Genomic DNA, 13,227 nt, shown 5'->3' with positions numbered 1-13,227 from the left:
GCTAGGTAGTCACACCTTCAGACATCCACATTGGTACAATATTTGTGTGCGTGTGTTAAATGAAAGTCTCCAAGTGAACATAACGCCAACGGTTTTCCCAACAGCCATTTGGCGACCTAACATCGCTTCCTAATGCTGAAAAATAGTGACCCGTGCCGCGGCAGGTCAACAGTGATGCTCCCATCAACAGAGGATGGTCCTCTGAGCAAGCGAGAGGAACCCAAGACCAATGTGGGGGGCCATGAGCGATCGGGATTATCGGGAGTGCCTTGACAACTTAGCATACAGCACCACCGGCCGCTGCGCAGGTCCTCCGAGTAAACGGGAACAGCCTATGACCAATGTGGAAAGCTGTTGAGAGATCGGGAGTGCCTTGAAAGATGGACGCACGGGACACTGAAAACAGCGCAGCATCCTCTGAGTGAATGTGGAGCATCCATGATCAATGTGGCGGGCCTCTAAGTGGTCAAAAGTACCTGGGCACTCTTACAAAAAGGCCCCGACGACCTTGCGGACCGTAGCGTCCTCCGCAAATGGGACCAAATTGAAAATCACTAGGACATAGTAGAGGACTCCTGAGAATCGAGTGCCTAGATTAGGTTGCCTAGGTTGAATTATATGCTCCAGCGACAGAATAGACCCCCTGAGCAAGTGGATGCAACCCGACACCAATGCAAACGGCCCCTGAGCAGCCGACAGCACCACACAAGGTTAACATATGGTGGCCCCGTTAGCAGCGTAAAGACCCTTTCGGGCGAATGGGAAGAATCAGTGCAGGGCCCCTGATAAAAAAGAGCGCCCCGTCAGGTTAGCAACTCGGGCCCGGACAACAGCATAGGGTTCTTCAAGCAAATACAAAAAAGCGCAGCGTGCAAGGTCCCTCAGCGATCCAAGAGCTTCCGCAAGTGGACAGATATGGGCCTTGGCAACAGCTTAGGGCTCACAGATGGCGTAATGAACCCTAGAACCTCTCGAACCACCATCTCTTAATCGGTCCATTCATGGGCCCTTAATTTGTTGCCTGTGGCTCTTCCCGTTCACCTGGAGGCCCAAAAATGTCCATTATGTGCAGTTTGTGTTAATATGCTGCGTCTGTTCAGCCGGCACCTTCGAAAACCAAGATCATTGCCCCCTATCCAGCCTCTAGATTCGCCACTGTCGGAACATAGTTCACAGGTAATTGCTACATTTAAGAGCCGCTTTAAGTTTCAACAATTTGTTTACAATTAATCAAGCCCGCCTTTATATATAGATATCGTCCGCAGCTTGGAATCTGTCGAGGCCGCTATGGAAAGTATAGTGTGTAAATGAGTCATCCACACTTGCGATATTTGATATCCTAGAAATTGACTTCGCAGAATTCATGGCCTGACTTTCACATGCCACAGGGTAGCGACGTTACAAGGTGCATCTGAATTTTTAATATCACACGATCTGGTATTCAATTGTCTACAACTATGCAAAATGTGGCGCAGCTACGCTGCGCCGTTCGGAAACCATTCCGGAATACCTTCGGAGAGGGTGGTGGGTTTAATGAAGCCCACGCCCGAGCGCGTGGTAATGAAAACAAACCGTAAATATATTACACCGTAAGACGTGACAAATCATCCGGTCATCTCCGTACGGGAGAACCCTTGAGATGCTGAGATGGTAATTGCCCAACAACGACCACCCCCAAAGGAACAGAAGCTGTGTCGAACATGCTCGACACCTGTGCTGCGTTCCAGCCTGCAGCCCACCTTGCAGCTCTCGGTTGTGTGTTTTCGTGGCAGCATCTAAGTTGCGCCATATCAACTAACACTCCTTTCTCCCGACGTTGTACACGTCTAACAACATGCAACTTATTGCAACCAACCTAACATACGCGACATCGAACCGATGTTGATAACCGAAACCTGCTTTGACCATCGACGCCCAATACGATACAAATGGTGCCCTGCGACAACAGTTTCTGCCGGGACAAAGCGTGATAGCGTGGTGGAGCCGGGCTGTGTTTTCTCGTTAAGTTGGGGTGACTCCAACCAGCCCAACTTTGAGGGGAGGTGAGTCAAATTGAGGGATAAATCTGTTTTGTTGTTGTTTATTTTAGAGAAGCTTTAGCTACTTCTCCACCTCAGCCCCCAGACTATTTTCCGGTTCTACATCCCCTGCTGTGGAGGCTTAATGATTGTGACACGCGACGGCTTCACGGCCACATCGCTTTAGCATCCAGCCCACAGCGCAGCTCCAGAGGGGAAAGCGTCTCCGCCAAGAGACGGGTGGATCAACATCGCTGGAGGGCGATCGGCAGCTTACCCAGCCACGTGGCGGTGCCACTTGTTGTCACGGACTTCAGTCATATTGAGGCAGGCTACAAGCTGAAGCAGGTAATTGCGCTGTAATTGCACAAAAATAGGACGCCCCATAAAATGAAGCTGGATCTAACCACCAGAACGTATATTATTGAGGTAGAAGCCACGCACACCAATAGCATGTTTGAAGTGGATCTCTGCATCCGTTCTGAACACTTCGGTGCTGTAGTTGGTTAACGAATGGAACAATCTTGGTGACAGGTCTTTGATGCAGGCCTGACTTCGGCAAATTTTTCTGTACTGGCTCCCTCGCAGGCCATGACATCAACTGGCGAGTGGTCACCCTGTCCCGGAATCGCCGCTTCGCCAACCAGCGCCCGGAGCAATAGAGCCGCAGACACGGTCTTACTTTAAATAGGTTCGATACAAATTTCAAAAATGATTTCGGTCCAATTGCTCACCTTAAGTACACGATGTCGCGATGAGTCGTCAGAGCAGCCGCCTGAGCCCAGAGTTCGAGAAATCAGTAAAGGGCTCTGTATGTCTGTGTGCCACGATGGACAACCTGGAGCAGGCGCTTGGTCAAGAATGTCCCGCAAGGATGGCGAAAATGGAGCCACTGTCATGCACAGGGTACAGTGTATTCGATCTCCGCCGACCATGCATGACTTCCCCTGCCTTGCTGAGTGAGAACCAGCAAGGCGCGACGTGCATCGACTGCGCCAGGTGTTGAGCCATTTTTCGTTTACCCAGACTGTGTCGGCACCCACGCTCCACTTACTCAGTGGATATAAATCGTCGCTGGTCGTGGTTATCCACCGTATGCATTCTCAATAGCAGAAAGTCCAGATTAGTGATTACCTCGATGCCGTTGTCAACGGTGTAGGTGACAACTTGTACTGGTTCGTGCGTGCGGTACCCATCCAAGAGCAGCAGTTTAATGCTCTTCTTGTCAGCATGGCTGCACGCTTGAAGTGTTTCAGCCATGTTACGAAGAGACCTGACTCAATTCAGCCTGACTTTCATCAGAGCCCGAGTGAACCAGCGAGAGCATCCTTCATCCTCAGCCGTGGCTGGATGAGCGCAGGTGAGAAATAGTTTCCACCGGCATTCGCCGCCGCCACGTGTAGACTGTTTTCCCACGTCCAGCGCTGATGGTAACACTTCACGGCCTCCCAAAGTGGTCAACACTTTGTCCCACTTCTGGTCATTGATGTTCCTATCTCATCCATATTCCAAAGGGATCCCGGAGGAAAATTCTTCTCCAGAACGACTTTTGGCAGAGGCCGAAGAAGCGTGTCACTCCCGCTTCACCGATCGTCGTAACGTGTGTAGGAACCACACCCTGGGGCTTGCGAAGAGCGAACCCATGGCGGCGCTCCATGAACCCCCGAAACCACTCGTTGCCTGTCTTGCTGCTGTGGAGGGTGTGCTTCAGGAAGGGTTTTCCACCAGTTCCTACGACACTATCTGAGCATCTGCCTTTGCCAGCGCGGAGATCCGCTTCTGCATCCCCTGAACTGAGCCAAGTGATGTTCAAATTCGGCCCTGAGTACTCCGCTGCGACTGAGAGCGAATTTTCTAAGCTCCCTCGCCTTTCCATCCATGTCCGGGCAGGACATTTGGGGGGGGGGGGGGCATACCGTACCGCCCAGGTTTTGTATTAGCTATGTCTTGCTCCAGTGGCCACTAAGACGTGCTTTAATACATTGTTCCCAAAGAAGCCACGAACTGTCGTTCTTGGTCGTGTTCTTGCAATCTCTAGAACACGTCATATGATTAAGGTTTGGAGCTCATTTGCACACTACAATTTCCATAGCCGCCTTGAGAGATTCCAAGCTGCATGCGATATCTATATTTCAAAGGCGGGCTTCATCAATTGTAAACAAATTTTTAAAGCTTAAAGCGGCTCTTAAATGTAAAACTTACCTGTGAACTATGTTTCGACAGTGGCGAATCTAGAGGCTGGCCAGGGGGCGGTGATCTTGAGTTTCGAAGGTGTCGGCCAAACAGACGAAGCATGTCAACACGAAGCGCGCAGAACGGGCATTTTTGGGTCTCCAGGTGAACGGGAAGAGCCGCAGGTAACACATAAAGGGCCCATGAGTGGACCGATTAAGAGATGGTGGTTCGAGAGGTTCTAGGGTTCATTACGCCATCTATGAGCCCTAAGCTGTCGCCAGGGACCATATCTGTCCACTTGCGGAAGCTCTTAGATCGCTGAGGGACCTTGCACACTGCGCCTTTTTGTGTTTGCTTGAAGAGCCCTATGCTGTTGTCCGGGCCCGATTTGCTAACCTGACGGGGCGCTCTTTTTTATCAGGGGCCCTGCACTGATTCTTCCCATTCGCCCGAAAGGGTCTTTACGCTGCTAAAGGGACCACCATATGTTACCTTGCGTGGTGCTGTCGGCTGCTCAAGGGCCGTTCGCATTGGTGTTGGGTTGCATCCACTTGCTCGAAGGGCCCTGCTCTGTCGCTAAGGCATATACTTGATCCCACAAAGGCACTCGATTCTCAGGAGTCCTCTACTATGTTCTAATGATTTTCAATTTGGTCCCATTTGCGGAGGGCCCTACGGTCCGCAAGGTCGTCGGGACCTTTTTGTAAGAGTGCCCAGACACTTTTGATTTCTTAGAGGCCCGCCACATTGATCATGGATGCTCCACATTCACTCAGAGGATGCTGCGCTGTTTTCAGTGCCCCGTGCGTCCATCTTTCAAGGCACTCCCGATCGCTCAACGGCTTTCCACATTGGTCATAGGCTGTTCCCGTTTACTCGGAGGACCTGCGCAGCGGCCGGTGGTGCTATATGCTAAGTTTTCAAGGCACTTCCGATAATCCCGATCGCTCATGGCCCCCCACATTGGTCTTGGGTTCTTCTCGCTTGCTCAGAGGACCATCCTCTGTTGATGAGGGCATCGCTGTTGACCTGCCGCGGCACGGGTCACTATTTTTCAGTATTAGGAAGCAATGATAGGTCGCTAAATGGCTGTTGGGGAAACCGTTAACGTCATGTTCACTTGGAGACGTTCATTTCACAGACACGGGGAGGTTTTGCAGACAGCGTCTCGCCGGCTTTCCGCTCGGGTTCGACTTCACACTCGGCCGGCGGGGAGTCCTTGGGCGCATGCAAGCAGCGTACCGCACGTGTCCAGAATGCACTCGGCAATCCATTGACCTTGTCACTAACTTGCTGCTGTTGAACATGACATAATACTGTCCATTGTAATAATGCAATGTGATATAATGCAATGCAATGTAAGTAAGAAGTGTAACGTGGGCTCAGCATAATTTACTTAACTACTAAATCATGAAATTTGATTACAAGTGTCAAGGTGAAAATGTTGCCCGATGCTGACGGGGGACACCCAGGTCGCGAATCCCCCCAATGTGTTCCATCTCCGCATCATTGAAAACTTGCTTTGCCTTGATGGTCGCGCACATGACTGTCATCACAAATACTTTGCATTTTATACGACTGAGTGCTAGTTACCTACTGATGGACTTGGCTTTGATACGATCGGGTCCGAATTTCAAGATTTGTCCGTCAGGTGGCGACACAATTTCGCCAAAATTAGAGCCTTATCGGAGCGCGGAAGGCAGCCAGGTTGAATGATGGGCGTTCAATGGTTTATAAACATTGAGAAGAGGAGAGCAGACAGAGAGGATCCTTTTGCGACAGCACAAGTTACTGGCTTCCGACTGGAAGCTTCGCCGTTCACCATCACTCATCTGACAAGCACGAGACGATCAGGAACATAACCAAGCCAGAAAATATAACCACAACCAAAAGATAATCAACCAAAAATGGCTCCTGACAAATATTTGAAGAATCGCCGTGGTGTGTTGTTCCGGAGCTCCCCTTCAGGACGACCCTGGCTGTGCCCTTGGAGACGACCCATCTCATTGTAAACGGTAGGACTGTTTCCGTTTGTCAGTAGCAAGCCCGTGAGCAGCCGAGTGGTCAGTGTATACAGCATCCGTGCGGCGCCTGACTGAGGAGACTCCACACTGCCTGCAGACAAACGCTGCAAATGTGCACTGCCAGGTCGCCCTGGGATATACCGTACTGTTCCGCTCACCGCACTGGGGTAGGTGGCATTGCATTGAAGTTTGTTGAGGACGACGCCCTCTGAGATCTTACCAAAGAAAGAAGACAGAAATATTGACCGATGGTTTGATTGCACTCTTTGTCACCTTTCTTGAACATAAGAATGATGTTTGTACTCTTCCACGTCTCCGCAACAACGCCGGATACAACCATGATGGATGAATATCTTGGCAGAAATCACAAGTTGGTCAGCACATTCAGCAATGAATTGGGTGCTGATGCTGTCTGCACCACAAGCCTTGTTAGAGACCACGGGCCGTAAAGCACTGTTTTTACGGCGGTTTCCCACACATGCAGTTCACAAGAAGCATTCAAATATCAGGCGGGTGCGCTATACCATATACCATCGCAGCAGTGTCGCTGAATTTTGCAGCAAAGCATCGTCCAACAAAGTCGCACGTTGCTGATCATAGGCGACGTGATGACTAGCATCGCTGCAGGGACAGGTGATGTACGTGATTTGTTGGTAACGTTTTAGTGGCGATCAGATCAGTTTCCAGTTTGTCGTAGACTTGTCAGCTAGCTTGCGCAGGTATTGCATGCCGCACTCGATCGATTCGCACTGTGTGTGGAGTCACTGCTCCCGAGCAGACCACGCTGCAGTGCTCTTAAAAAGATTCTAGAAGGAAAACAATATGACAGCGACAATATGACAGTAAGCGTCGTCTCTGGTCGGCAGAGTTGACCCTGTTTGCAGAAACAGGGTTCGGCGGCATGCTGCGATACGCTCTCTGTCAGCCCGACAGGCACTAACCACCCGGCAGAAAGCCAGCCGCGAAAGTTCCACGTATGTGAAAGAAGTCGTCCAAACGAACATGACGTCAGCTGCTGGCCCCAATAGTCAGTAAGGGAGCCCTCGTTGCTTGCTGATGCTGGGAATTCCCATTTTCTCGTAAGGCCTACGCTGTTAGTGGGGGCCGTACCTGTTGACCCGCCGGTGCACCCTTAATAGCTCCAAGCCTTCCAGATTGGTCTTGGGTCTTCCTGCGTGATCAAGTGGACCTGATTCAGCTACCAAATTCTCCACATGTGCCTGCGAGTGCCAGCACACCGTCACTTATGGTGCTTCGTCTGCTCGTGTGCCTGGCTGAATAATGTAACGTCCAATGGCCCGAGACCTGCAGGGTTACAATTTTTCTTTTCTTGGCGCGTTAGTCACAAATAGCAGCAGCCACATTTGCTCCGGTAAATTTGTACTCGCCAGCGACGTTGTTTATTTTATGCTCCTTGGCTGTTGAATGTATGGCGCTCGTCTAACTTATATGCCACACTCTTAACACAGTGTGTGTCCTATCACATTTTATACTAGTTTATCATGATAAAAATCGTCATCGGGCATCAGCTAATCACATCGGCTTGCCGACTGGTCGCCGTAAGCGGTTAGCCGACAATCATGGGATCAAGTGCCATGCTTGATTGGGTGATATTTAACGGCCAGACTTAACTCATTTTGCGACGCCGAAATGCTGCACTTTAAAATTGTAGAATCCAACTTGATCTGGAGAAAATGAGCACGCTCCATGCGTGTATACCTGATGTGTATACGCGCGTGTACGTAAATCTTATATGTAGTGCGTGCACGCACCACACCTCGCTCTCTATGGATGCGCACAAGAAGATAGTTTCCGTTATACTAAAAGCCAGATAAGAACCTTAAAAATGGATGGGTAGGATCAGAGTATTTTTGGAGAGGTTCAAAGTTCTGGGGTGCACAACGTTTCATGCGGCCCCTCCCCATGACAAAAGCCTGGATCTACCGCTGCGTTTTGGTTTGGCTCAACCGGGTGCGAAACCATGAATCTGAGTTTGAAGAAGCACACCAATATCCAAGTACACCCAAGATCTTTGAACAATCAAAAATCTTAATATTTTTTCTTGCTGACAACAGCTGTTTAGGGAATTATATCTTACTGTTGGCGAGTCTATGAATAGAAGCGTCGTACCCATCCCCTTTGGGGGTCACACCTAAGGGCTTTGGAATCATGGAGATGCTGTGAGCTAGCCTCAGAAAACACTACCCAAAGCTCCAAGCCTAGATTAAAGTCATCACTTCTCATCAGTGAGACTCTCTCAAGGAACCATCAGCCGTGGAGAAGAATATTTTCAGGAAACCACAACGTCTCCAGGGGGAATTCCCTAGCGACCCTTATGGTCTCTCAGGCAGCGTTGGTATTTCCCCAGGCGCTCGGGCTGTTTTGTGCATAGTATGCTCTTGCATTTCCAGGGTACATTTGACTCATCAGCGCAGTTGTACGTCATTTCACCATAGCTTAAAACCTTAGCACATGTGGGATTTTATAACTGCCTTTCGAGTGAACACATAGGACATGACAAGCGTGTTGACTTGCACCCTTCTGTGAGGCCACCGACCCTCCAAATGTGGGACCCCGGCCCTCCAAGTGTTACGAATGCAAACATTTCTGGCCCCGGGCTCGCCTTATTTCGTGCGTCATCCCGTTCGCGACAAAACAGTTGGTGGGGGTGTGCGGCCGACGCCCTGTTTAGCATGCCGCGTCCGGCAGCAGGTGCGTAGCAAGGCAGCAATTCTAGACACACAGAGGAGCACTTCTACGCACGCACGCAACGTTGGCGTGGGACAGCGTCCGGTCTGATGAACGGGCGCGGGGATATCTCCCGACGTGCCACCTTGCCTCACAGACTGCAGTGGGGAGCGACGCCGGCCGGGAATTTCCGCCGAGCGGCCCCGTGACCGCGTCGGAGAGACGCCTGCCCTCCGGCGAATTCCTCGACTCCGCAGCTGAGGTACGTGGCGCACGTGACGCGGAGGGCTGCCGGACGCCGTGGCGCCGCCGCTGCCCGTCTCGCCTGCTGACCCAGGTCGGCCGATCGGCGAGCGTGCGCGCGCACCAGGATAGAGCTTTCTGGCCGGGTCATTGCCTCCTGCGGTGAGTCTCATTTCATTCTGGTCAGGTGTTATGCTGTATAGTTCCCAGCGCGGAGCGAGATGTTACGGCGGCATTCATTGGTCGCCGAATCGGAGTCGAGCGTTGATTGGCTGCCGGCTCCCCGAAACCGCTATGGAAGGTCAAAACATCGGCAGCTGCCAGCAGCACGCCTCACCTGTGCGCATGCGCGAAGTGCTCACCTGCCAGGCTGTACACACCTAGCGCAGTGCAGAGTGAGCGCGTGGCGGAGGAGGGGCGCGGTCGAAGTGAACGGACGCCTGCGATGCGTGACGGACTGACCTGAGGTCATCAGCTGTCGCCAGAGGCGCCGACTCCGGTGCTAGTAGTGACTGTGGGACCCACGGCGAGTGACTGCGACAGTCCCGGCGCGTGACTGAGGTGACAAAGATGGCGCACCGTCGCGGCCCGCCCCAGTCGGAGTCGACGCCGATCTGCCGGTGTCGCGTGCTCTACCTAGGCTCATCGGTGCCGCACATCACCAAGGACGGCTTGCAGGGCATCCAGGAGCCACTGCGCGAGCTGTACCCCAGCGAGGGCATCTCGGGTGCCAAAGGCATCGACTCGTGGCTCAGCGTCTGGAGCAACGGCCTGCTGCTCGAGAATGTGGACGAGAAGCAGAAGAAGTTCACGCGCTTCTTTCCGATTGAGGTGCTGCACTACTGCGCTGCCGTGCGCTACGTGCTGGTGCCGGCCAGCTCCGGCAGCGAAAAGGAGCGCGTGGCGCGCTTCCTGCCGCTCGACTCGCCATTCGCGCGCAGCCCGAGCATCGCTCACCCGCCACTCTTCGCCGCCATCCTACGCCGCACCACCGGTATCAAGGTACTCGAGTGTCACGTTTTCATCTGCAAGCGCGAGACGCCGGCCAACGCGCTGGTGCGCTGCTGCTTCCACGCGTACGCCGACTCGATGCAGGCGCGCCAGATGGACGGCGGCCTGTACGGCTCCATCTACGGCACGCTGCCGGGCGGCCGGCCGGCGCAGGCGACATCCGCCCAGTCGGTGGCCGAGGCGCAGATCGACGTCATCGAGAAGGTGGAGGAGTGGCAGGCCGAGCAGGCGACGCCGCCGCTCGCCAATGGCGGCGCCGCGCCCGAGAACGGCCAGGGTGACGAGCTATCCGTCTACAACGGCGACAAGAACCACAAGGTGTGGGCCGGCTCGGGCCGCAGCGAGCGCGAGGTTGTCTACAACGAGTACGAGCTGGCCGGCCGCGGCGCCTCCGTGTACGGTTCGACAGGCTCGCGCGCCGCCCGGCCTCGTCAGCTGCTGATGCCAGCCGCGCCACCGCCGCCGCCGCCACCGCCGCCACAGGCGCCCATCGACACCGAGGTCAAGAAAAAGGTGCGCAAGCAGAAAGTGCGCGGGGAGCGTGGCTCGCCTGCCTCGCCCTCACGTGTCAACAGCCACGGCCACGCCATGAACGGCCACGGCCACGCCATGAACGGCCACGGCCACGCCATGAACGGCCATGGCCACACCATGAATGGCCACGGTCACGCCATGAACGGCCACGTTCACGCCGTGAACGGCTACGGCCATGGCATGAACGGGCACGGCCAGATCATGAACGGTCACGGCCCCGGGCCCAGTATGAACGGCCACAGCCACGCCACGAACGGCCACGGGATGGGCGGGCCGCCGCAGCGGTCCGCCAGCGCTCTGAACATGGCGTCGCGGCAGGAGCGCTCTCCGCGCGGCGAGAGGCCGGGTCCGGGCGCGGCGCCGCGGCCGGCCAGCCAGGGCCGCGGCGCCGGCTCGCCGCGGCAGCGAGCGGCGCGCGTGCGGCCGGCGCGCGGCCCGCCACCAGCGCATCTGTACCCGCCGCAGCTGGTGTACGGCACGCTGCCGCCGCCGCCGCACATGCAGGCCGTGCCGCTGCCACCCATGATGCCCGGCTACGGCCCGGCCGTGATGACCCTGCCCTATCCGGTGCGGCCCGGCTCGCGCGCCGTGGAGGAGCCGACGTACCTGCCGTCGGCGCGCCCGCTCAGCCCGACCGCCTCCTACCAGCCGGGCCACTTCCCGCACGAGGCCTACCTGCTGCAGCAGCAGTACGCCACCGTCGACCGGCGCCGCAAGGTGCGCCGAAAGCCACGCAAGGAGGCCACCGAGTCGCCGCCCAACACCGGCATTTACAAGCGGCGCAACCACCTGAACGAGAAGGCGTTCGGCTTCTCGATCCAGCAGGAGCACCGGTCGCGTTCATATGGCTCGCTGGCCAATCTGGAGGGCGGCGAGGCGCGACCGCACTCGCGTAACGAGGCGCGCAAGAGCCGCGAGATGCAGCAGATGATGCACGAGCTCGACCTGAGCGCCGACGAGCTGGAGCGCTCCGAGGTGCGGCCCGGCATGTACCGCGGCCCCGACTCGGTGTCGCAGCTCAGCCATCACTCGCACCACTCCGGCTTCCGGCGGTTGTGAAGGTACGCCGGCGTCCGTCCGGCCTCGGCCGGCCAGGGCGCGCTGGCTTCGTGTTTGTGTCCACGTCTACGCTTATGATGTTCGGAAGGCTTATTCCAATGTGGACGCTAACTTGCGTATGTACTGGATCAAAGTGTTCCACAGGCTGCTCCAGCTCCAGTAATATCAGTGATGGTTCACAGCAATTCCAAGAAGCAGATCAATATGCAGTTATCACATGGAGCGGTGCAACACAGAAACGGCGGACCATAGACAGCACGCACATGGTGTATCCACCAGAGTCCCTCCTCGTTACGTTCTGAGTCGGCGCTTCCCAGCTGGCTGAGCCGTTCCCAGCCTCTTTAGGGATACCTCAAGGGCGTCACAAGGTCGGCTGGCCATTCCGAGTTTTTCTCAGAAGCGCTGGCGCGCAGAAAAACTCGGACCTGGGCCCGCCGAGCGCTGATGACTGGTGCTCCTCGAGCATAAACATCACGTCCAAAACGGGTTTACTAAGAGACAAAAGCACAATCTTGTAACCGCATATTGATCAGCCTTGGTTGCTTTGACAAACTTGCGTGCATGGTATTGGCTCCATTGTTTTAAAATTACAAGACCCGGCTTGTCCTGACTGCCACTACCCACCACCGCCACCCATAAGCCTGTCCTTCGTTCTGCCCACCCCCGATCCCACTCTTTCCGCAGAGCATGAGGTCCCTCGACTGCAGCCGGGTAACCCAATGCTGACATCACCATCCCGCCACTGATCCGTCGTCACGCCGTAACACGTCCCACGACACTGGGAGGGCGGAGATGGTGTCAGCACGGCCCCGACCGACTGCTGGCCCCGGTCGCCGGCCGGAGGTGCCGGCTGGTGGTACCGCTCTCTCCCCGCTGCAGTCTCCGAGGCCGATCGCAGTCTCCGGGGACGCCGCCGGCCGCCGCCGCGCGCCGCGCGGGGCCTCCAACGCCGCAGAGAGCTGATCCCGCCCAGCGCGCGACGTTCCTGGAAGCCCGGGCCGGTGTCGTGCGGAGATGGCCGGCGGTCGCGGATGACTGCAGTCTCATTTCGCCATGGCGGTCGGAATCAGTAATTGCCCATCGCCGAAAGGCCGATTGCCGGAGCCTCCTCGTGCAATCCGTGAGATTAGCGGAGGGAAATGTCGCACGATCGGGACAGGGTTGGGAAACGGACGTGCAAAACACCGGCCGGGCTGTCATGCATGTCTTGCTGGCAAGCGCAAGCATGACTTGTAAAACTTACCTAAGTTGATCAGTTTTCCCTGTTCAGATCTGCGATCAGTGTGTTTTGTTTTTGTTGCTGGCTTCTCCATTGACAGTCGGAACGGTGGGCATGTAGTGCATTGCAGGTTGAGTATTTACCAAAATACCCTTTGTTTTTCCAAGGGGCAATCCATGTCTCCGCATATTTTCATGCAGCATAAAACTTTTGTGGGTCCCAAAATGCATTATTTTTCGTACTGCGTGACTTTTAT

At 55.0% G+C, this 13,227-nt stretch overlaps 1 protein-coding gene across 1 annotated transcript; it reads left to right on the top strand.

Annotated features, from left to right (window-relative positions):
• Positions 1-9,549: 9,549 nt before the first annotated feature.
• Positions 9,550-11,752, top strand: LOC119111516 (uncharacterized). Its single transcript, XM_037235332.1, has 3 exons — positions 9,550-10,579; positions 10,643-11,039; positions 11,139-11,752. The coding sequence occupies exons 1-3, from the start codon at positions 9,719-9,721 to the stop codon at positions 11,750-11,752; spliced, it is 1,872 nt and encodes a 623-aa protein (XP_037091227.1). The 5' UTR covers positions 9,550-9,718.
• The last annotated feature ends 1,475 nt before the right edge of the window (positions 11,753-13,227 follow it).

The sequence above is a fragment of the Pollicipes pollicipes genome, unplaced genomic scaffold (assembly GCF_011947565.3).
Source record: "Pollicipes pollicipes isolate AB1234 unplaced genomic scaffold, Ppol_2.1 Scaffold_7261;HRSCAF=8764_pilon_pilon_pilon, whole genome shotgun sequence".
Lineage (NCBI taxonomy): Eukaryota > Metazoa > Arthropoda > Thecostraca > Pollicipedomorpha > Pollicipedidae > Pollicipes > Pollicipes pollicipes.
Note: the sequence above shows the minus strand (reverse complement) of the source record. Positions and strands in the feature narration are given on the sequence as shown.

Bases quoted from the DNA above. Each gene is read 5' to 3' on its own strand.
- LOC119111516 (XM_037235332.1), top strand. From the start codon at position 9,719: ATGGCGCACCGTCGCGGCCCGCCCCAGTCGGAGTCGACGCCGATCTGC. The intron at 10,580-10,642 runs GCCCGGCCTCGT...CCGCCGCCACAG, and splicing joins GTTCGACAGGCTCGCGCGCC to GCGCCCATCGACACCGAGGT. The intron at 11,040-11,138 runs GTCCGGGCGCGG...GCCCGCCACCAG, and splicing joins TCCGCGCGGCGAGAGGCCGG to CGCATCTGTACCCGCCGCAG.